The sequence below is a fragment of the Schistocerca cancellata genome, chromosome 2 (assembly GCF_023864275.1).
Source record: "Schistocerca cancellata isolate TAMUIC-IGC-003103 chromosome 2, iqSchCanc2.1, whole genome shotgun sequence".
Taxonomy (NCBI): domain Eukaryota; kingdom Metazoa; phylum Arthropoda; class Insecta; order Orthoptera; family Acrididae; genus Schistocerca; species Schistocerca cancellata.
In genome coordinates this window covers 677,012,891-677,036,387 of record NC_064627.1, presented here as the reverse complement: position 1 = coordinate 677,036,387, position 23,497 = coordinate 677,012,891, and the positions used below count along the sequence as shown (strand labels likewise).

Genomic DNA, 23,497 nt, shown 5'->3' with positions numbered 1-23,497 from the left:
CCTGTAACCCGGAAGGTGTACACAATCAAAGGCAGAGTCAGGTGTGAAAGCACCCACGTGATCTACCAACTGACCTGCCTACACTGTGATGTATTCTATGTGCGAATGACCAGCAACAAACTGTCCATTCGCATGAATGGACACAGGCAGACAGTGTTTGTTGGTAATGAGGATCACCCTGTGGCTAAACATGCCTTGGTGCATGGCCAGCACATCTTGGCGCAGTGTTACACCGTCCGGGTTATCTGGATGCTTCCCACCAACACCAACCTATCCGAACTCCGGAGATGGGAACTTGCTCTTTAATATATCCTCTCTTCCCGTTATCCACCAGGCCTCAATCTCTGCTAATTTCAAGTTGCCGCCACTCATACCTCACCTGTCATTCAACAACATCTTTGCCTCTGCACTTCTGCCTCGACTGACATCTCTGCCCAAACTCTTTGTCTTTAAATATGTCGGCTTGTGTCTGTACATGTGTGGATGGATATGAGTGTGTGTGCGTGTGTATACCCGTCCCTTTTTCCCCCTAAGGTAAGTCTTTCCGCTCCCGGGACTGGAATGACTCCTTACCCTCTCCCTTAAAACCCACATCCTTTCGTCTTTCCCTCTCCTTCCCTCTTTCCTGATGAGGCAACAGTTTGTAGCGAAAGCTTGAATTTTGTGTGTATGTTTGTGTTCGTTTGTGTGTCTGGGGACCTGCCAGCACTTTCATTTGGTAAGTCACATCATCTTTGTTTTTAGGTATATTTTTCCTACGTGGAATGTTTCCTTCTATTATAACCATATCATTAATTTGAACCCAACAATTACGTTTGTTATTGTCGCTGTTACATTTCAAAATCTTTCCTGTCGTCTTATTTTCTCTTTATTTTCTCTTTCCGTTTTTACCAGTAGTCTCACTTTGTATTCACCTTCCCCTTTTACCGTAATCTACTATACAATTTTATCCCGCCTATTTATGCTCAATAATACGTAACCCACTTCCAAACCATAACCAAAAAATTTTATTTTCCGCTTTCAACACTACCGCTGCATAAAATCCACCGTTTCTACTTCAATAACAGCTGCTTTCACGTATTAAACAACCATTTCGGCTAGTTCTAATAACTTTCACTTTATTTCCACTTCCGTTTTTTGCACATCACTGATCATTTTAGCCGCTCCCCACAGGTTTTAACGTCATTTTTTCTTCGTCAGACTATTGTTAGCCCCATTTTCGTAATCTTTCACCACAACACCACTCCTTTTAATACGTTTTTTCGAAATTTTCCCGAATTTCTCCGTCCTTTAACGTGATTTAGAGGCAACACAACCACCTAACCTTTATGCACATCGCTGTCTACCAACCCAAGTTCACCACAGGATCAACTTAACCAACACTTTTTTGCCTTTTTTCATACCAGATCTCCAGTTGCTTTCTAGTTCACCTTTATCTCTCCCCATATATTTCTATCTTTCATTTTCATTTCAACCTCATGTTAAACTTTCCACCTTCTAATACCATGTCACCCTAACACCCCCACAATGACCCCATTAAGTTTTATTTACATTCCCTCCGCAAACATGCCTTCACCCTAGCCAGATTACGCTCACACATTTTATTTTCTCAGGCTTGTCTGACATTTGGCATAACCGCCAAAGGCCTCACACTTAAAGTTCCCATCTCTGGCTGCAACTCTTCTTTCCATCAGTCCCTATACCAGTTCCAAACTGAACAATCCATTGCCCTCACCCACCTAATCCTTCACCTACACATCAACTCAGCCAATGAACACACCCGTCAACTCCTATCCTTAATAAAAGTCCTCAATCTTTCCTCTCCCACATCCACACCGGCTATTCAGAGCATCCTCCTACAGGCCAACCGCAAATTAGAACAGCATGCCACCCTTCACCTCAAAAAACTATCCAATCTCCTGGTTTCCCACCTCCGGAAAGGCAACTCACTCACCCTTCACAACCTTTCCAGCAAACCTCAACCACTTCTCATTGCACACAAACCCAGTCTCTCCCATCTACTCAATCTCCCACTTCCAGCTCCACTCCCTCCAAAACCTCAAAATTCCAATCAACACAATCTGGTACCACAACACCCTAATTCAGTTGTTAACCTTTCCTCCAAACCTCTCTCCCAATCCGAAACCTCTGTCCTATCCAAAGGCCACACCTTCAGCCCCACTCCCAGATTCAACCAAACAGCCCTCGTCAAAGATTTACTGTCCTACACTCGTACTGTACTCTCTGCTGGAAGTATCACTTTGCCATGAAGAAAAATGATCCTAATCCTACCCCTAATGATCCAACTCCCCAAGACACTATCCAAATTGAACCCTGCCTGGAACAGTTCCGTCCTCCGTCACAGCCGGACCCACCTCCTCTTCCTCAAAATCACCCTCTCCAAACCTTCCAGGAATTTCTGACTTCCAGCCTTGCCTCTCAATCCTTCTTAAAAAACCTTAATCCTACTCCCAACATCACCACTGCTGAAGCCCAGGCTATCCGTGATCTGAAGGCTGACCAGTCCATCGTCATTCTTCCGGCGGACAAGGGTTCCACGACCGTGGTACTTGATCGTCGGGAGTACGTGGCTGAGGGACTGCGTCAGCTTTCAGACAACACCACATACAAAGTTTGCCAAGGTAATCCCATTCCTGATGTCCAGGCAGAGCTTCAAGGAATCCTCAGAACCTTAGGCCCCCTACAAAACCTTTCACCTGACTCCATCAACCTCCTGACCCCACCGACACCCCGCACCCCTACCTTCTACCTTCTTCCTAAAATTCACAAACCCAGTCATCCCGGCCGCCCCATTGTAGCTGGTTACCAAGCCCCCACACAACGTATCTCTGCCTACGTAGATCAACACCTTCAACCCATTACATGCAGTCTCCCATCCTTCATCAAAGACACCAACCACTTTCTCAAACGCCTGGAAGCCTTACCCAATCCGTTACCCCCAGAAACCATCCTTGTAACCATTGATGCCACTTCCTTATACACAAATATCCCGCACGTCCAGGGCCTCGCTGCGATGGAGCACTTCCTTTCACGCCGATCACCTGCCACCCTACCTGAAACCTCTTTCCTCATTACCTTAGCCAGCTTCATCCTGACCCACAACTTCTTCACTTTGAAGACCAGACATACCAACAATTAAGGGAACAGCCATGGGTACCAGGATGGCCCCTTCGTATGCCAACCTATTCATGGGTCGCTTAGAGGAAGCCTTCTTGGTTACCCAGGCCTGCCAACCCAAAGTTTGGTACAGATTTATTGATGACATCTTCATGATCTGGACTCACAGTGAAGAACAAACTCCAGAATTTCCTCTCCAACCTCAACTCCTTTGGTTCCATCAGATTCACCTGGTCCTACTCCAAATCCCATGCCACTTTCCTTGATGTTGATCTTCACCTGTCCAATGGCCAGCTTCACATGTCCGTCCACATCAAACCCACCAACAAGCAACAGTACCTCCATTACGACAGCTGCCACCCATTCCACATCAAACGGTCCCTTCCCTACAGCCTAGGTCTTTGTGGCAACGAATCTGCTCCAGTCCGGAATCCCTGAAGCATTACACCAACAACCTGACAACAGCTTTTGCATCCTGCAACTACCCTGCTGACCCGGTACAGAAGCAAATAACCAGAGCCACTTCCTCATCCTCTCAAACCAGAACCTCCCACAGAAGAACCACAAAAGTGCCCCACTTGTGACAGGATACTTTTCGGGACTGGATCAGATTCTGAATGTGGCTCTCCAGCAGGGATACAACCTTCCCTACCCTCTGGCTCCTACCCTTGTAACCGCCCCTGGTGTAGAACCTGTCCCATGCTCCCTCCCACCACCACCTACTCCAGTCCTGTAACCCGGAAGGTGTACACAATCAAAGGCAGAGCCAGGTGTGAAAGCACCCACGTGATCTACCAACTGACCTGCCTACACTGTGATGTATTCTATGTGGGAATGACCAGCAACAAACTGTCCATTCGCATGAATGGACACAGGCAGACAGTGTTTGTTGGTAATGAGGATCACCCTGTGGCTAAACATGCCTTGGTGCACGGCCAGCACATCTTGGCGCAGTGTTACACCGTCCGGGTTATCTGGATACTTCCCACCAACACCAACCTATCCGAACTCTGGAGATGGGAACTTGCTCTTCAATATATCCTCTTTTCCCGTTATCCACCAGGCCTCAATCTCCGCTAATTTCAAGTTGCCGCCACTCATACCTCACCTGTCATTCAACAACATCTTTGCCTCTGCACTTCTGCCTCGACTGACATCTCTGCCCAAACTCTTTGTCTTTAAATATGTCTGCTTGTGTCTGTGTATGTGTGGATGGATATGTGTGTGTGTGCGTGTGTATACCCGTCCCTTTTTCCCCTAAGGTAAGTCTTTCCGCTCCCGGGACTGGAATGACTCCTTATCCTCTCCCTTAAAACCCACATCCTTTCGTCTTTCCCTCTTTCCTGATGAGGCAACAGTTTGTTGCGAAAGCTTGAATTTTGTGTGTGATATATATATATATAGATGATGAGACTTACCAAACAAAAGCGCTGCAGGTCGATAGACACACAAACAAACACAAACATACACACAAAATTCTAGCTTTCGCAACCAACGGTTGCCTCGTCAGGAAAGACAAAAGGATATGGGTTTTAAGGGAGAGGGTAAGGAGTCATTCCAATCCCGGGAGCGGAAAGACTTACCTTAGGGGGAAAAAAGGACAGGTATACACTTGCACACACACACATATCCATCCACACATACACAGACACAAGCAGACATTCTGCATTCTGGCCTTTACAAATGTCTGCTTGTGTCTGTGTATGTGTGGATGGATATGTGTGTGTGTGTGTGCAAGTGTATACCTGTCCTTTTTTCCCCCCTAAGGTAAGTCTTTCCGCTCCCGGGATTGGAATGACTCCTTACCCTCTCCCTTAAAACCCATATCCTTTTGTCTTTCCTTCTCCTTCCCTCTTTCCTGACGAGGCAACCGTTGGTTGCGAAAGCTAGAATTTTGTGTGTATGTTTGTGTTTGTTTGTGTGTCTATCGACCTGCCAGCGCTTTTGTTTGGTAAGTCTCATCATCTTTCTTTTTAAATATATTTTTCCCACGTGGAATGTTTCCCTCTATTTTATATATATATATATATATATATATATATATAATTTTTTTTTTTTTTTTTTTTTTTTTTTTTTTTTTTTTTTTTTTTTTTTGCTGTATGCAGAAAATCACTGTACACTCTTCACTCACTCTAATTTAGTTAATTATAAGGTCTTATTGTTCAGGACCGTAAAAAATGAAACAGCAGCTAACATCCCAGTTCCATGGGTGAATATGGTTCTTTTACTGATGATATATTTATTAGAAAACACTGCATATTCACAATGTGTGTACTCTGACATATTTCATTAATCTATTCCTGAGAATGCTTAAATCTCCACTAAGTATTGTATGTTGTGCAGGAGAATGCAAAATCATCAATAAAACTGATACTTTGTTGTAGGGCAGAAATACAATGTATAAAACAGAATGAGAAAGATTAATAATAAAATTATTCATCCACTAATCACTTTTACAAGGATGTTGGACATGTTGTAGTGTTGCAGTTTAAGAACAAAAAACAAAATTCGCATGTACAATCGCTTAAATACTTTCATGTCTAGTCTGGCAAAGGTGGGACAGGTTGTTGGCCCTGGCTTTGTAGTAGGAACCATCCTTCAGTTGCCTGAGTTAATTTAGGGAAACGATAAAGCACCAAAAATGCGGGAACTAGTGAGTGGGTGGAATGTGTTTATTTTTGAAATATGGTAATGTACACTTGCTAGAGAAGTATAAGGGAATGAAATGTTTATGTGTGCAAGTATGGGTTTTTATTCTTCTATGTACATTCCAATAAGAACACACTAACTGTGATGCATAACTTTAAACTCAAGGAGTTCAGATAACATAAAAAAATTTAATGAGGTGCTGTTTCATGGATTTACCCTTCAGATGAAATAAGGCTTCCGGAATTTCATCAGCAGTACCCAACACCACTTTCATTCTAGAAAACAATTTTTATTGTTGAAATATTTGCTGTTATTTCATAAACACTTTCAGAGGTAAGTATAATGAAATAAGGATAGCAGGCTCCAGCCTTCTGATAGGCCTACACCTTCTCACAACTGTCGTTGAACTATGTGGTTGTGATGATCTCAGGCCATCGATTTCACTGTCTGAAGACAGAGATGGAGTTGATATCATACTCACCATGAATGACAAGTATCCATGTGAAAATCGTAGCTTGTGACACACTTCTAACTTGTCATATACTATCTCTGCATCTTAAATTCCAGTTACAGTAACAGAACTGAGTCTCACTTATAATCAGTTTTATATTTAAACTACCTTAGATAGATCGACTTAAAAACGGGGTGTCACTGGGTGTTATGTCATGTTCTTTTATTCTGCTTGTGAAAGCTGTTGTAGGTTGTAAGTCAAAGATAAACAGTAGGTGCCCAAAGTCAGTACTACATGATGTAAAAATAACCTCAAATTCCTAGTGGCATTCAATGAATTTTTATTTAATTTTACAAAATTTCATTAATGCTTTTGCACCCTTCTTGATAAAGCTTAAAATATTTTCAGTAGGGAACTTTTATGCTGTGAAACTACTGCTTTGTGTTTTTTCCAGGTGTCATAAGGTAAAACAACATTCAAAGGGGTTTTCAGAGCAAAACAAGGAAAATTTAAAAACCAAGTGTGCACTGAAAAAAGAAGATACATTCATCTGTCTTATCACAGCTATTTATGCTATGATTTAAGCTATAAGAGTTTATTAGTGATGGGAATGTGGCTTGGCAGTAGCTTCATTGGATTCTTTTACAGTTGCTGTAATCTGCCTGTCTGTGTAATCTAAGGGGCCATTTGCGTGCATACTTGCAGATAGTATTAAAGTAATTAAAGCATTGGAAGAATGTTAAATTGTAAAATGTAATAGCAGAGGAGTGAAGGCCCATAGACATTCTTGTTTCCCTTGTTATTATGTCCTGTGTTGTAAGCAGTGAAATATTGTGAGGCATAGGAAGTAGAGATAAAAAATCATATAAAACTATCATTACTGCAGTGTAAAACACAGTTAAAAGAGAGGGAAGAAATTGATCTTCTTTTGAGATTTGCTGGGTTTCAGAAATATAAACATTTATGGAAACTGTGGAGCTAAAAAAATTTTTAACCTGTCAGCAATTGAAAAATTTAAAGTATGCCATAAAAAATCGAACTTACAGCTTTAATACTGGGACACAAAGTTTGTTTAGTGTTACACTTTGATGTGAAAGTTAATACATGGTATTCATATGAGTTTCATTTCCAGCTTCATCCCTCTGGTTCGGAAACGAGCAGCGCTCTTCAAAGCATATGGTTATATACCATATGAGACTGATATAGCTCAGTCATTTTTGTCACATACTGAATCTCCACCACCAGACATAGAACCATATGTGTGCACAGCACCTATTGAGAAAGCAGCTTTTGCTGATCTTCATAATTCTGTATTACGGTATTACCTCTCATGGCGTCTTCAAATTGACCAGGACAGGATAACCAAAATGATGAACACATATAAACGCTTCAAGTACAAAAGTCTGCGGTTGATGGTACGCACATTGAAAATACTTGAAGATGACCTTGGGTTTTCTCGTGAAAAGGTATTGCCTCTTCTGTATTCATGTAGTTTGTGTATGGTGTATCATATTTTATACTTATTTTCTTTCTAATTGCTAGGAGGTGGTATTCTGTGGTGAATTATAAAACATGGATATTTCAGATTCTCAGTAATGCCTACTTAATTCACAGTCATCCTGACAATACACTGAACACATTGAGATCAATACCAACAATTGGCGGTATTGACACAAGGATTATGCTGAATAATTTTCCAAAGATTATCATGACAAACACAGAGACAATAGAGAAAATATTGGGATATTTGAAAGTAAGTATAGACGACACTAATATTATTTATTCCTGGAAATCATTGTTTCATTTTTTCTTGCTGCTGTTAAGTACATTGCTATATTGGTTCCGAGTTTTTTTCTGATGGTGCTTTATTTGTAAACAGTAGTGACAGTATGTAGTATGGCTGTTATATAGCTGTTAAGAAAATTCACTTTTGTTGTGTTCAGTTGTTCCTACAATCACCACTTTTATTTTATAACCCCAGAAAGCTCATAGAATAACTGCTGTGCTAAATGCTTGCCACATTTTCATTTGATGCTATTTGACTTGGGGGGGGGGGGGGGGGGGGGGACTGAAGAATTATGTAGTGACTGTGCCATCTTTGGTTACAAAACTATGCATGATTCACACAGTGGGGACATTGTTGGCACTCATTAGTCAATAATTTCACAAGACCAACAAGCAGTTACAAGCTATTGTTTTAAAAATAAAAATACTGTTATTGGTGTAAGAACCCAAATGTTACTACAGATGTGGCACACAATGCAATGGAGTTGTGCAGCTCCAGGAACTTCCACCTGAAGTTGCCGAGTGTGGACTGCACCTCAGTCACCTACAAAAGGAAGCCAGAGACCCATGGCGGGCGAATATCTTTTGTATTGTCTTGCACTGGCTCTGCATGGCCTCTCTTCTCTCCATGGTGGCAGTACTTCAATTATTTCTCCACCAGCAGCAGCTTTCTATGGTAGCTTTGGAAAAACTTGTGACTATGTTGTCTGTTCAAGCGCTGCTGTCTAAGATGCATCCATTGCCATTTCCACCGTATGACGACTCTCCTGAAGATAGGGAAGCTTATGAAAAATGGCTCCTTGAGCACTTTGTTGCCTGTAGGATGACAAATTGGAAGGCTTACATTTGTAAGGCTTTGCCTTTGTTGTTGATTCATCCTTGCATGTATAGTTGTTGTATCAGTTGTCCTGCTTGCAAGAACCGGCCTCACTTTCCTTTGATGAAATGTGTAGCTTGTCTTCTTATCATTGCAAGAGCACTCATGTGATTGTCATTCGTATAGAGTTTTACCAGCACCACAAGCAGCCATGTCAGTCTTACCAATCTTAGGTGGTGGAGCTACAGAGTGTGAGCCATAAATGTTGCTTTATTGCTCCATGGTTTGTAACACAATCACATACCTCGCACATGACAAGGAAGTTCGTCAGAGGGCCCTTCAGTGTGAAGATCTGTCCTTGGAAGAAGTGTTGGACATTGCTCAATCTTGTGAGGTCTTCCATGCAGGGGGATACCAAATCGAAGTGTGGTGGGATGTTGCCATTTTTCATAGTGAACCACAATGGCATATAGCAGCAGGGTCACTGAGCAGATAGGAAGTCAACACTGTGAAAACTAGGAAACCTGGACGGAACGGACAAGCCGCTTGGCAGCCACAGCACTGAAAATGCACAGCACTTCTGTCATGCCTCTCTTGCTTTGTGCAACATTAGAGGGCTGCATGTCCCTGGCTATGGGGAATGTGTCACAGGTGTCGCTGGAAAGGCCCCATTTTGTTGGTTTGTTATTCTCAGCCTTTCTCCGAATTAGTGGGCGTTGACATTGATTCTACTTCTCCATTGTCTCCGCATCACAATAAGATCTTTATTAAAGTGTCTATACTTGAAATATGGTATTCCGGCTGAGACACAAAGTTGAAATATTGTTTCCCGGCTGAGACACAAGTTGAAAATATGGTCACTATTTTTTTATTTACTTAAATTTGCCATATTTCGTGACAGTACCTTTTCCGTTAGATGTTTACAAGGTGATATTAGTCTTGGCTTCAGTTGTCTAAGTATGATTCCACAATGCATCTTTGTCGGTTGCAGAATTGACCTGGTTCAACGTGTTTGCCTCATTTTGGTGTTTCAAATACCATTTCTTCAACTGTAGTTTCGTTTTATAGTTTATACAAAAAAAAAAATAGTAACATAATTCAAAATTATTTATGATGGCGACCTTCACATTCTTCTTCCGTCAACACACACCAAGAGTTCACTGCCGACTGACTATAGTCAAAGACGACTCCAACGTCAAAGATGTTTTACACAACACACAAGTTTTCACTTGTAATCAGTCTCTTTGCTATTCTTCGATACATTTACTAATAGTAATCAATATGCTTTCACTATCAAAAATATAAGTAAATTAACATATAATAAGGCAAATTACAATAAAAAATATTCTGACAAAAAATATAAGAAAACATTCACAATTTGGTATCGATAAATCCGATAAAAAAAAAAAAAAAAAAAACATCTCCCAGATCCATTACAACTGCTCCCCAGGGCTTTTGTTGTTATGAACATATACAACAAAATCCCGACCACACTCAGTAATGGATCTGTATTACACAATTAGTACATTAATGATGCAGTCTAATAACCTCTTCCAAATTTTGACTCTTTGAATCTGTGGACTTGTTACTGGCTGTTGTTGCAATGATACTTCCCCATCAATCTCATACACAAAAAAATTCAAGTAAAGAAATTATTTGACGTGACAAATATACATGGTATAAAACATACATGAGAAATATTCTAACATACAGCATACAGATTGAAAATAATAGAAAGGTAAAACTCATTTCCTAGAATAAGATTAAATTTTTTTTTATATTAATGTTAATTTCATTATGCTTACATATTGTACAGTAAAAATGATACTGGACATATATAGTGTAATGTTTTTTTTTGCCTTTTATATATTTTTTTACTTCTGATTTTTTTGAATATGTTTTACTCATGTTTTTTTCTTTTGTATATTTTTTTGTTTATGATTTTCTTTTTTTTACTCATGGTTTTTTTTTCTTCTTCTTCTTTTAGTACAGCTAAAGATACATCAGTATTATCTAAAAAATTTTTTGCAATTATTTATGTACACTTGCCTCTCTACTACAATATTACTACAAGTCACATTCTTGTGAAGAGTACTTTTGCTCCCCACAACATCAGTATAAACAACAATAAATTGCTCATATATCATGAGGCTTTATATAAAATTGGTTTTGAAACTTATACCTTTGCATGCATGTCCTCACATGCATGCCTTCACCCACAGGGAAGACTTAGCTTCCAAAAATTAGAAAAATTCAGAAATGCTCACTAGGGAGACTTTTTTTTTTGTAAAAAAGTAAAAATAAATCTTTCTCTCATTCTTTGTTACAACAGTGTTTTTTCATCAGTTTCAATTAACATGTGACTTCAAATTATTAATTTATACATGCAAATATACATACTTGGTTGTACAGGTAGTTTTGTTCTAACAAGCATATTCCAGTGGAGGACTTTTGTTTTAGATGATAATAGGTTATTCAAATTTTTGAAATTATGATTTCTGTTTATACAGTTTCAAAGAGACAACATTCTTGAGACCAAATAATTTCTTTGACTTAGGGTACACCAAACGATAAGCATTAGGGTGTGGATTTTCTACGACTTTTCTCATGCTTGAGCAACACATTCTGCTTGCAAATGCTATGGTACAATGTATCTTAACTCAATTCTCTACTCTTTCTTGAAATAACTCTGCTCCAAGTCCATAATTTCTGCTATCAGTGTTCAAACAAAATGGTAAATTAAAATCAGGTCTGTGTAATAAGTGTTGCTTCCTCAACTCTTGCTTAATTTTATCAAACTCTTCCTGACAACTTTTGATCCCAAACCCAAACAGTGTTTTTCTTAAGTAACTGACTTAAACATGGTGCATTCAGACTCTGATCACTTATATGTTTTCAGTAATAACCGCATAACCAAAAGAACGACTTTAATTGTTTTTTAGTCTTAGGAATAGGAATTTCTGAAGTTGCTTTAATTTTTTCTGGATCTGCCAAAATTCCCTTGTCTGTGACAACATGACCCAAAAATTTTAATTCAGAAACTGCAAATTTACATTTCTCTAATTTCAATGTCATCCCCCCTTTTCTAAGTTTTTCACAAACTGACTTCAAAATCGAAAAATGTTCCTCCCAATTTTGCCCTGTAACCAAAATGTCATCTACATAAATTATCAGTTTAGATGCAAGTTCTTGCCCCAGTACATGATCCAAAGCTCTTATAAATTCAGAAACAGAAGAATTTAACCCGAATGGCACAACACAATATTGGTAACTCTTACCATTGTACAAGAAAGCAGTATATTTTCTAGAATTAACCGAAAGTGGTACCTGATCAAAACCCGAAGTTAGATCCAAACTTGACATATATTTTATATCTGTAAATTTATAGAGTAACTCATCAATATTTTCGGGATGGTCTGTCTGTCTGAACAAAATTTTGTTTAAGTGTCTAGAGTCCAAAACCAATCTTACTCCACCATCTTTTTTCGAAACTGCTACTAGAGGATTATTATATGCACTGATACTCCTTTCTGTTATATTACATCCTTCCATCTTTTTCAGCTCTTTCCCAACAGTAGGTCTTTTTGATATTGCAACACTGTATGGTTTTATGAAAAATGGTTCATGAGGTTTTACCTGAAGTTCACACTGATAACCCTTTACCCTACCAGGTATGTCACTGAAAACATCACTGTATTCCCACAGCAGATTTTCTAACTGTTGTTTTTGCTCCCCATAAATTTTGTGTTTCTGAAATTTTCAAATTTACTAAATTCCCAAATTCAACTTCATCAGTATCAATTCTATGAGTTTCAATATTCTCCAATCTATTTTCTTTTAGTAAACTGATACTGTCAAAATTTCCATTCCTCTGATCACCAAGTGTATTCACAAAATTTGTATGAATGTATTCTCTTTCACTAGTTTCTATCAAAAGTTTTCTTCCAACCCAATCAAATGCTGTATTTATTTTTACTATCCAATTCATACCCAAAAGAAAATCCTCATTAAATTTCTGAATTACAAAACATCCATGTGTGAACAACTTGCCTTCAATTAAAAATGTCACTAAAACCTGGCTTTTTACCAATTTACTGCTCTTCCCAGTAGCACCTTTTATCTTTACCCCAACAACTGGCATTTCAACATAATCTTTCCCCGCTTTCAATTTCTTGCTTAACCTTTCAGATATTCCCGAGATCTCACTTCCTGTATCAATTAAACATTTACCAATCCATGACCCAATTTGAACTTTTATATAAGGACTGCAAAATTGATCACTTTTCTCAGAACCTGTATCCTCATGTAATAAATCACTTTCAATTTCCCCAAACTTCTACTTATCAGAATCATATGGTATATCATTACATGTATTATTTGTCACAGTTATAAAATTTGCACAAGATACAAAATTATTATTAATACTCTCTATTATCTCAAATAACCAAGAATTTTCATCCAAATCACATTTTATACTATTGAAGTACTTATCCTTCAGCTTTTCAAAAATAAAATATCTCATCTTTTTCCACCACTCAGGACATACAGTTTCACATACATTAATAAGCATCTTTCTAAAGTTCTTGTCAAAAGAAATACTTTCACTGTTCAGCTATATATTCATAAGAAATGTGTGTGTGTCATTAGTATCTGTAAAAGTTTCACTTAGGCTAGAAGTTATACATGTGTCATCATTATTTCTGTAGTCAGATTCTTTACCAACAACATCAAAATTCACACTTTCACATACACCCAGCTTGTGAGCCTTATTCATCCTGGTAACATCCCTGGGAATTTCTATAATATTCTCACTATTTAATCCATTTTCAACCATGTGTATACCCAACTCCCTATTTAAACTAATGAAACACCTTTCCTCAACATCATCATCAATACCATTATCAACTTTATCATCAATATCATTATACATATTCAGGTCATACACATTCAAATTATCCCTTAAAATATAATTTCCCCTTTCTAAAGTTACCTGATCCCTTTCACCAATATTTTCATTCTCACAGCATGCATTCTCTCTTTCATTCACACACATCTCTGAACTACTACAAATTACATCATCTGACAAAGTGTTGTTCTTTTCTGCCCAAGTGTAAAACTCTGTCAAATTAAATGAATCACAATTACTTTTATCTACTGTATGTTCTTGTGTACTGAAAATTTTATCTTTATCAACATCATCATTATTTTCCTCTTGAAATTTCTTCAATAAGTAACAACTAATGACCTCATGTGATAGCTTAGGTTTGGAACTGTCATGTTTGGGTTTATGATAGTCACGTCCATTGGTCCTTTCATCATGCTCACCTTCTGCCTCAACCTTGCGGACCTTCAACCAAATGTCAACTAAATCAAATTGATCGGTTCTTTCTGTTTCATTTGACCTGTCCTGATTTTCGAAGTCTATTAAATTACTAGTTTCTACTTTAGGCACAATACTCTCGAAAATCTCATAAGTCATTGTGAAGAAAAAAATTTATACACAACAATACAAAACAAGATAAAAAGATTGTTTTAACAAAATACGAAGGTTTCGTGACTTATCTGGAACACTCTTCTACTGTTGCAAATCCACGTTTTCCATCCATGTGATTGTTGACCAAAATTCTTGAAGTATTTTCTTCTGTCGAAAATTATATTTTTTGCCGAAACATTTCTTCTCCAAAACTTTTACTTCCCGATGAACACAAATACTGTAACACACATTCTGAAAAAACTGGTATTAACACACAAAAATTTTCTTCCTCATAGCACTGTTGAAGATCTCGTGAACACAATATCCCGGCTACAGTCCCCATTTGAAATATGTTATCCCGGCTGAGACACAAAGTTGAAATATTGTTTCCCGGCTGAGACACAAGTTGAAAATATGGTCACTATTTTTTTATTTACTTAAATTTGCCATATTTCGTGACAGTACCTTTTCCGTTAGATGTTTACAAGGTGATATTAGTCTTGGCTTCAGTTGTCTAAGTATGATTCCACAATGCATCTTTGTCGGTTGCAGAATTGACCTGGTTCAACGTGTTTGCCTCATTTTGGTGTTTCAAATACCATTTCTTCAACTGTAGTTTCGTTTTATAGTTTATACAAAAAAAAATAGTAACATAATTCAAAATTATTTATGATGGCGACCTTCACATTCTTCTTCCGTCAACACACACCAAGAGTTCACTGCCGACTGACTATAGTCAAAGACGACTCCAACGTCAAAGATGTTTTACACAACACACAAGTTTCCACTTGTAATCAGTCTCTTTGCTATTCTTCGATACATTTACTAATAGTAATCAATATGCTTTCACTATCAAAAATATAAGTAAATTAACATATAATAAGGCAAATTACAATAAAAAATATTCTGACAAAAAATATAAGAAAACATTCACAATTTGGTATCGATAAATCCGATTAAAAAAAATAACATCTCCCAGATCCATTACATACTGAACAAATGATTGTTGCTGCAAGTGGATACTGGAGCAGCTGTTTCTCTCTTTAACTCTCGAATGTGTGCATGGCTGGGCTTCCCATGGTTTGCTCCCATCACATGTCGTCTGGTAAGTACAAACCTTTAGTCTGTCCTATCACATATCTGGTTGTTAATGATCCCCATATTGAGAATCTGTCATACTCAGTGATCAACAATGACAAAATATAAGTGATCCTCACAGATAAAGCATATCAGGACACCCAGAATAAGGCAACTATAACCATGGCCAAATGTTTTTTTTCTCCAGTATAATTTTTTATGACATGATACAATACTCAGAAAGCTTTTTCATCAACAGAATATATATGATATGATGTTGAGCTGGCAGACACTGCTGATACCTGCTTTGTTTGAGATCAGCTTCCAACCAAGTGAATGTGACATTTGCACAATGATTTTCTCAAACTCAGACAATTAGCCACTGACAGGAAACTGTTTACACATTGTGGTTCAGCTGTGCTCTGCGAAGTCTGTATTAAGTTTATGCTAGGAAATTTGTTACCTTGTTTGGAATATGCACACCTTACCACGGATGGGACAGGGCTTCCACTGTTCGTTATATTGTTTATCATGTCTAGATCCTCTGAAAGGATTTCTTCTCATTCTTTAATATGTAAAAAGAGATTAAAAGTAAAACATTTACACAGTCAGATCATATTTGCTGAAATTTTGTACAAGTTGTAACAAAAAATTATGCAGTTTCTATAGACTTTTTGGCTTTTCAGTGTCTATGTGCATAAAATTTTCTAAGTATACAAATTGTAATACAAAACTCCTGAGTAATGAGCCGGCTGCTGTGGCTGAGCAGTTCTAGGCGCGTCAATCCGGAACCGCGCTGTTGCTAGGGTGGCAGGTTCGAATCCTGCCTCGGACAAGGATGTATGTGATGTCCTTAGGTTGGTTAGGTTTAAGTGGTTCTAAGTCTAGGGGACAGATGACCTTAGATGTTAAGCCCGATAGTGCTCAGAGCTATTTGAACCACTTGAATCCTGAGTAACGCTTTAAAATGATGGAATCAAAAATAACATTAAAAGAAGTTCAGCATTCTCATCTGTTACTACATGTGGGTAAACTACAAAAGAGGCAGAAAAAGCTTCCTAACTGTTCAAGGATACACATGCTTTCAAGCTATTCATCATGACATTGCGCACTAGAGCCACTTTGCAAACTGTTAGTGACTTGTGAAGTTTGTGATTGAATGAGGCTATTAACCTTAGTTTTTGGAGCATGCAACAATTTAAAATGTTGTTGGGCTGAGTATAAACTCCTTGAATATGGCCAGAAAGAATAGCAAGAGAAATGTAAGAAAAATCAATATGAGAATTATAATTGTTTGCAGTATTTAAAGTTGGAGTGGTGAAATGGGTCATTGCATGACGATTTGTCAGAACTGTGGGCAGCATAAGTTGAATACTTGTACTTCCTACAGCACTAGATGATACCAAGTGTAATTGAAAGTGAAAGGACATGTGTCCTTCTGCTGGATGAAGAACACTTTTAAGTGCTAGTGTGCCATACAATTACATGGATGGCTCTGCAGTGAAGGCCTTAGATGAGGAACAGGGACCAGCTGCTGTTTGTGTGTGTGTGTGTGTGTGTGTGTGTGTGTGTGTGTGTGTGTGTGTGTGTGTGTGTGTGTGTGAAAATCAGAGAAGGATTAGTGACTATGCCCATATGTTTATCATAGGTATTTTCTGAAAAAACGTAATTTACTTTAGTGGCCATTATAATAGTTTCAGACGCATACAATAATTACCCATGTTTGGCTTCTGATTTTGAAGCAGATTTTTCAGCATGTGCACATTAGAATTTAAAGGACACTCCTCTCACTTTAATTCTGCATACCACTTGTGTGAAAAACGTGTCCATTATCTTCTTTGATTTATGAAAATGAAGAAGCTTTAATGGAAGGTTCCATAAAAATGTAACATGCTCTTTTATTTCACATGACAGCCAGTAATGTAATATGCAGAATGTCTATGAATGATTGTTTCTGTGCCTTCAATATGTGTATAAACAAACAAATTTAATACCTTACCTGCAAATTCTATTACTGTAATAATTTTTGTTTCAGGAGCACGGAATCTCAGATGTGGCAATCCAACGCTGCCCACATGTATTTACACTCAGCAGTGAGACAGTTCGGTGGCGCTTAGAGCAGTTACAGGAGGTACCTGAATTTCAAGCACTGGTGAAACATCCTCGAGTGTTACGTCTGGTTCACTATCAAAACAAAGCTCAGAGTCGCTTAGACCACCTCCATGAAGCTCAAGTGCGTTGTGCTAGTCTACATGTTCTCTGCACATCTCGAAAGCACTTTCAGAAGTAGGTAGTATCAGATTTAGTGTAAACTTTAAGCTATAATAATTTTCATTTTATTTATGTTGCTGTAAGTCCAGTCACATTTATGAATCAAGGTATTAATTTCAGTCAGTGATGAACATTTGCAGACCTAAAAATAAGCATAAAAGGTAGCTCAAAGAACAGATACTTCCATATTACACAAATACAAAACCAGAAATCATTTTAAACAAAAATGACATTTTGATACATGAGTAGATGCATTATACTACACATATCGTGCCATTACACGTACGGATGGTACAGCCACAATAATTAGCCATACAAGCTTCATCACCAAAGTACAAATTTCAAGTACTGTGACTACCATTGCGACGTAATGTGTTGACACTTTGAGAAAACAAGTTACACTGCTGTGCTGGAATGAGCAACATGCCTGCATTGTCGCATGCTAGATGTCACTGCTGCACATAACTTCACTTGACTTCAATGGAAATATTCTTTCTGATTAAGTGTACAAAATCTTTCCAGCAGAATTTAGTGCAAATAATCAAAGTACAGATGATAATGCTTACATGTTGTACAATAAAATGTAACAAGATAGGCTTTATTAAAAATAAAACTGTGTTACTAAAATTACATAGTATAATTGTACAATGCAGTCAGTCATTAAAACAAAAATATCTGCAGCTCGCTAATAAAGCAGAACAAAAAACTTTCCTCCGAGCGTATGTACTGTGCCCATGTAATCCACCCTTTAAACAGGAGTCCATGGCCTGCTCACAATTACATGTAATGAAATGAGCAAACGTCATCCAACATAATCAGTGCTATTGTCACACATCATTTACGCATGGGCTACAGTAAAAGCAGTAAAATGTAGTTAGGAAGGACACATTATTAAAATATAATACTGTCTATGTAACCAAAAGGTACGCAGTACCATTGTACAGTACAAACAGTCATTAAATGAAAAAGTCTGCAGCTCACAAATAAAACTGAACGATTTTTTTTACCTTTCTCAATGCATATACTCTTCCTATACCATCCATCTGGCAAACGAGTGCACACAGGTGGCTTCACAATTACACACCATGAAATAGAAAAAAAAAAATGGTTTGTTGGATATAATCAGCACCATAGTCACACATACCATCCACTCATATGAGCTACAGATGAAACAGATGTAGCAAGGAAATGTTAAGATATATCTCACAGTGGTGCTCACAGTACTCAAAGTTTGTAATTGATGACGAATCTTGTGTAGCTGTTTATTGTAACTATACCATCTGTATATGTAATGACTCAATATGTTTAGTACACTGCATCCACTCAGGTACGGAAATGTTATTTTAGTTTCAATTGATTTCTGATACTGTTATTTGGGAAATTTGGAAATATTTGTGTGTCAAGCTACCTCCATATCCTTGTGTCCAGGTCTGAAGATGGTTGGTCATCTTTGAGTAAAATTAATAACTTTATTGATTATTGTTTGTGGACAGAGATTGGATTTATAATAAAATAAATATTTCCCGGATCACTGGGATATCTTACTGTGACCATGTTGCAAGTTGTTTCATTTTATTGTTTGTTTCACATATCAACATTCAACAATTGTTTTTAAGTACTCTTTACGTTACAGTAAAAAAAAAAAAAAGTTTTACATCATGGTTAACTCATATTTGGACATTGCTGTCATCAGCAACTTTACTTATTATTTAGTCAGGAACACTTGTGTATGTATTGGAATATTTTGGCTTGAATCGTATAGTTTTATAAATAGTGAACAATGTCTGCAATTATATGTGCTTATTTTCAGCACCATAGAGATCCTCACAGATGCAGAGATCTGGAGTAATTGTTATCTTGCAGATAAAACTGTGTGCTGTTGCAGATATCTGCAGGTTACCTGCTCATATCCGCAGTAATAATTGCTTTGTTTCTTACGATACACTTCTTGTCGAATTCTGTTACTTACAGTTATAGCCCGCGTCATGTAGGACGACACTTCCACACATAGAGGTGGAGCGATAGGGAAGTGTGGAAGGGATGAGATTCTCGTAAGCTGTAGCAGCAGAGGGCGGGCAAACAAAGTCCACATTGCCAAACCTTGCTGGTGTAGACAACAATCAGATTCATCTACATACAATACATCATATTACATATTCGGATCCATGAGGAGAATAGTAAATGTTATAACTGATTTTGATCCGCCATCTTTATGAGAGAAATCTTAATTCAAATGTTGCAAATGCTGCGTCCACTACTCCACAGCTGTACTTTGCATAATGTTGGAAGGCAAGAACAACTGACGCAGTTTTTTGAAGGTATCATGTACAGTTTTTCTCAAGAATGTGATTGTCTAATGACAAGGCTATCAGAACCGGTTACAATATTTGTCATTTTTGTGTGATTATAAGTAAAGCTGTCATATGGAGTTGCCTTTTGATAAGAACTGAAAATGGAATTCACATGTTACAGATTTTAAACATCCAAGCTTTGCAACTTTTTCATTGTGGATAGCAGTAGATTTTGTAGATGCAAATTTCAAAAAGTTGACTAACTTCATTCACTGATTTATAGTGGCATCAAAGCTTTTGATGACTTTTCCCAAAGGAAGAAAGTGTTTTTCACACAGAAACTTGTAATAAGGGTAATAACCATTGTCCTCTCTAGAACTTCTTGAAGACAGTTCATTAAACAGTTGTTTTCAGTGATCAACTGCAATTAAGAAACAACTGTACATTCATCATTAAAATAAGAGGAAGAGAAATTCTTTACACTAATCAATGATCCATTCTATCATGCACAGAAATGATTGAGGTACTTAGCCACAAAAATCTTTGACAATGTAATCATTCAGGTGAAGAATGTAATGGGTAACAAAATTAACTTCCAACACAAATTGAAACCATTATATGCGTCTTCTTCTCATCCATAGAATTTTTTGAAAATGGGTAATTTTATAATGTGTTTGTGCCTTAATGTACTTAAATGTGTACAAGTAAAGGATTAATGGTAGCAAAGATTAATGAAAAAGATTAAAGTGTAAATTGTCAACATGTTGTCATATTCTTCACTGGCAAAAACCATTATGAGTGCAAACTAACACATTTCACAGTGCAGTTAGGCACCATGTTTATTGTCCACAGAACAAGCAAATAACCTACATCATTTTCAAATAACTAGAGTTAATGCTGACTGATAAGTACATCGAAAATTACCGATATCTCGACAGGTAATCCTGCCTGCTATTTTAAGACATTTTCCAATTTGTACCTTGAAATTGATGTTGTTACTTGTCAAAAAATGGAGTTTTTGACAAATTTATCCTGCAGCTTTCTCGCAAATGCACAGTAAATGCTGGGAAAAGCTTAAAGTTCACAACTAACAAACCAACTGATTTGCTTTGGGAAATATATCAAAAATTGTAGTGATGTCACTCATGAGAGGTCAACATCTGCATACTCCTTAGGATACAAATTCCTAGCCAGTAAAGGTCAGGACATTTTCATCTACTACGTACACAACTGATATTTTGACACAAAAAATACATGGTTTCTTTTCAAATCATGAGTCTTTAAAAATAAGAAGTATTATTACGTTTGTTCCAGACTCTACATCATAATACCATTGTCATTGCTATCTGAATCTGTGTCCGAACCATCTGACTGTAAATATACAGTGATGGGTCAGAGCATCCACCCATCTTCATCTCCCTTTTAAAGTCCTCTTCCTGAAGTTTTCTAGTGTGCCACACACAATCTGGCCACCCTGAAGGGAATATGTTGTCTATTGCTTCATGCAGAAGCAATTCAGTGTCTGCTATCTTGAATGTTTTGTTTCTTCCTGCCACGTGGTCTTTAACCTGTGCCCAAATTAATTCGATCATGTTCCACTGGCAGTAGTATGATGGTAAGCACAAAACTGCATGGCTACATTCAGGTGCAAGTAAGTCAAGTTCGTATGACTGCCAGTACTATTCACTCATATTCCAGCAGCTTTTCCTGGAATGATTTTGATTCGCACGTTTCATCTAGGTAATACACTGTTGAATTACCCTCTCTTATTTCGTGCATCTTTCTCAGGAATGTGGCACATGCTGCAGCTATGTCACTTCGTTCCATTAAAAACTTTCTCCCATCATTACTTTCAGAATGTTTGAAATCAATGTCTTTTGCACTGATGAAGTGATCCCTTTGAAGCCAATTTTCTCAGTCAGATATTAACCATTCATATAATTTTCAAAGACGGATCCTCTTAAAACGTTCTTGTCAAAGTCATCCGTTTGTCTTACAGGTTTCTTGAGATGTCGATGATTTCCGGGTGACATGAAACCAACTTCTCATGCCGTCTCTACAGCTCTGACACTTCATTTATAATTTGCTGTGCAGTTCTCTTGCCTACACCACATGCCTTGGCAGTCCATTCTTGTGTCCTTAAAGTGTCAACAATTGGGGTCCCACTTTCAGATTCATGTTTAAAAATGTTGTAAACGCGGTAAATATCCCATTCGCCTGACATATTTATTTGGAAATCGTACTAACACGTTTAAAGATGCACATTCACAGCTATACAACTGTAAGAAAATAACATTGACAGTTGAATGCATAATTCGCTTGCTCTGTGAATGAAACTGCATTGTTATGAAGTATGGCAACAGTGGAGCTGGATGAGATAGTAATTGCCTGGCACTCACTGCCCCCACATCAATAAGGAACTGCGCTGTCTCGAGAAATACATTTCCACAAGCAATTTCTTGTTCACAAGATTGATAGGTGTTTTTGTCACAGCTACCTTCAAATTTGGGGGAGCGGGTCTTGAAGAAACTTTTGTGTGTACCTGTATTTGAAAAAGGTAATTACAATACTTTTTACTGCCTTGTAAATTGTGCCTAGCTATGCAGAAAGAGAATTAATCTTACTGGCTGCCAGTGGTTAATGGAGGGGGATGTGCAGAACAGCTGAATATCGGACTGCCTTCCTATGTAAGGGGAACTTTAGTGAACGAAATTGCATTAAGCAGCACTATACGTCTGTTGTAATGCCAGCTGAAAACTTGAAGTCTGTGGTCCCAAGTAAAGCAGGTATCAGTTTCTGTCCTTACCTTCTGGCTATGACCTCTTTAGCTGCACCCAAGGGACCTGCATCTGGTAACCACACATTACCAAGGCTTATCTTTCATGCAGTCTGTGAAGCACATTTTGGATGAAAACCCTGGTCACAGGCAACCTGAGAAGTGGAGTTGTCAGGTTTCTGCTGCCACTAGTTAACACATTGTAGTGACTGCATGACTAGCTAGTGAGTGTGGTGGAGTAAACGTTAGTGAGAATGCTCTAATAAAATGGCCACCGTGGCCATAAGATGAAACAAGTTGATTTCCCATTGAGGAGCCAAATTGAAATAGTCTGTTTGGAAGAAATATGCATCTGTATTTGATTGCAATGAAAAAATCAAAGCAATTTTGGCTTGTTTTGCCTGTTAAAAAGTTTTCTTGCACTGGACACAAAACTGAGACTTCAAATTTGTTAAAATGTGTGTGAGGCAGAATGAAGTATTGTAATTACGTTTTTCAAATATATGCATGCATAAAAGTTTTTACTGTAGTGATCAGCTTTGACCAAACTAGGCCCTCTTCAGTTCAAAAGTGTGGAGGGAATGGTAGCTATCAGTGGTATCAGCTGGTCTGTGTCATCAAAATTGTATTGATAGCTACGAGCCCTCAGCATACAATAATATATCATTTTTGCATTGACAGAAATTAGCTGTCACATGACAGCAGTGAACACAGAAATTGACTGCGTGCTAAGGTTACTCAGTTTTATAGACTCTGTTTTTCTTGTATT

General features: G+C 37.8%; 1 protein-coding gene across 1 annotated transcript in view; it reads left to right on the top strand.

Moving 5' to 3' along the window:
* Positions 1-23,497, top strand: part of LOC126162409 (transcription termination factor 5, mitochondrial) — a 70,825-nt gene that overhangs the window by 40,772 nt on the left and 6,556 nt on the right. The window contains exons 4-6 of the mRNA XM_049918905.1: positions 7,371-7,704; positions 7,824-7,991; positions 17,426-17,676. Coding sequence (XP_049774862.1) covers positions 7,371-7,704; positions 7,824-7,991; positions 17,426-17,676 — 753 coding nt within the window. The remainder of the gene's footprint in view (positions 1-7,370; positions 7,705-7,823; positions 7,992-17,425; positions 17,677-23,497) is intronic.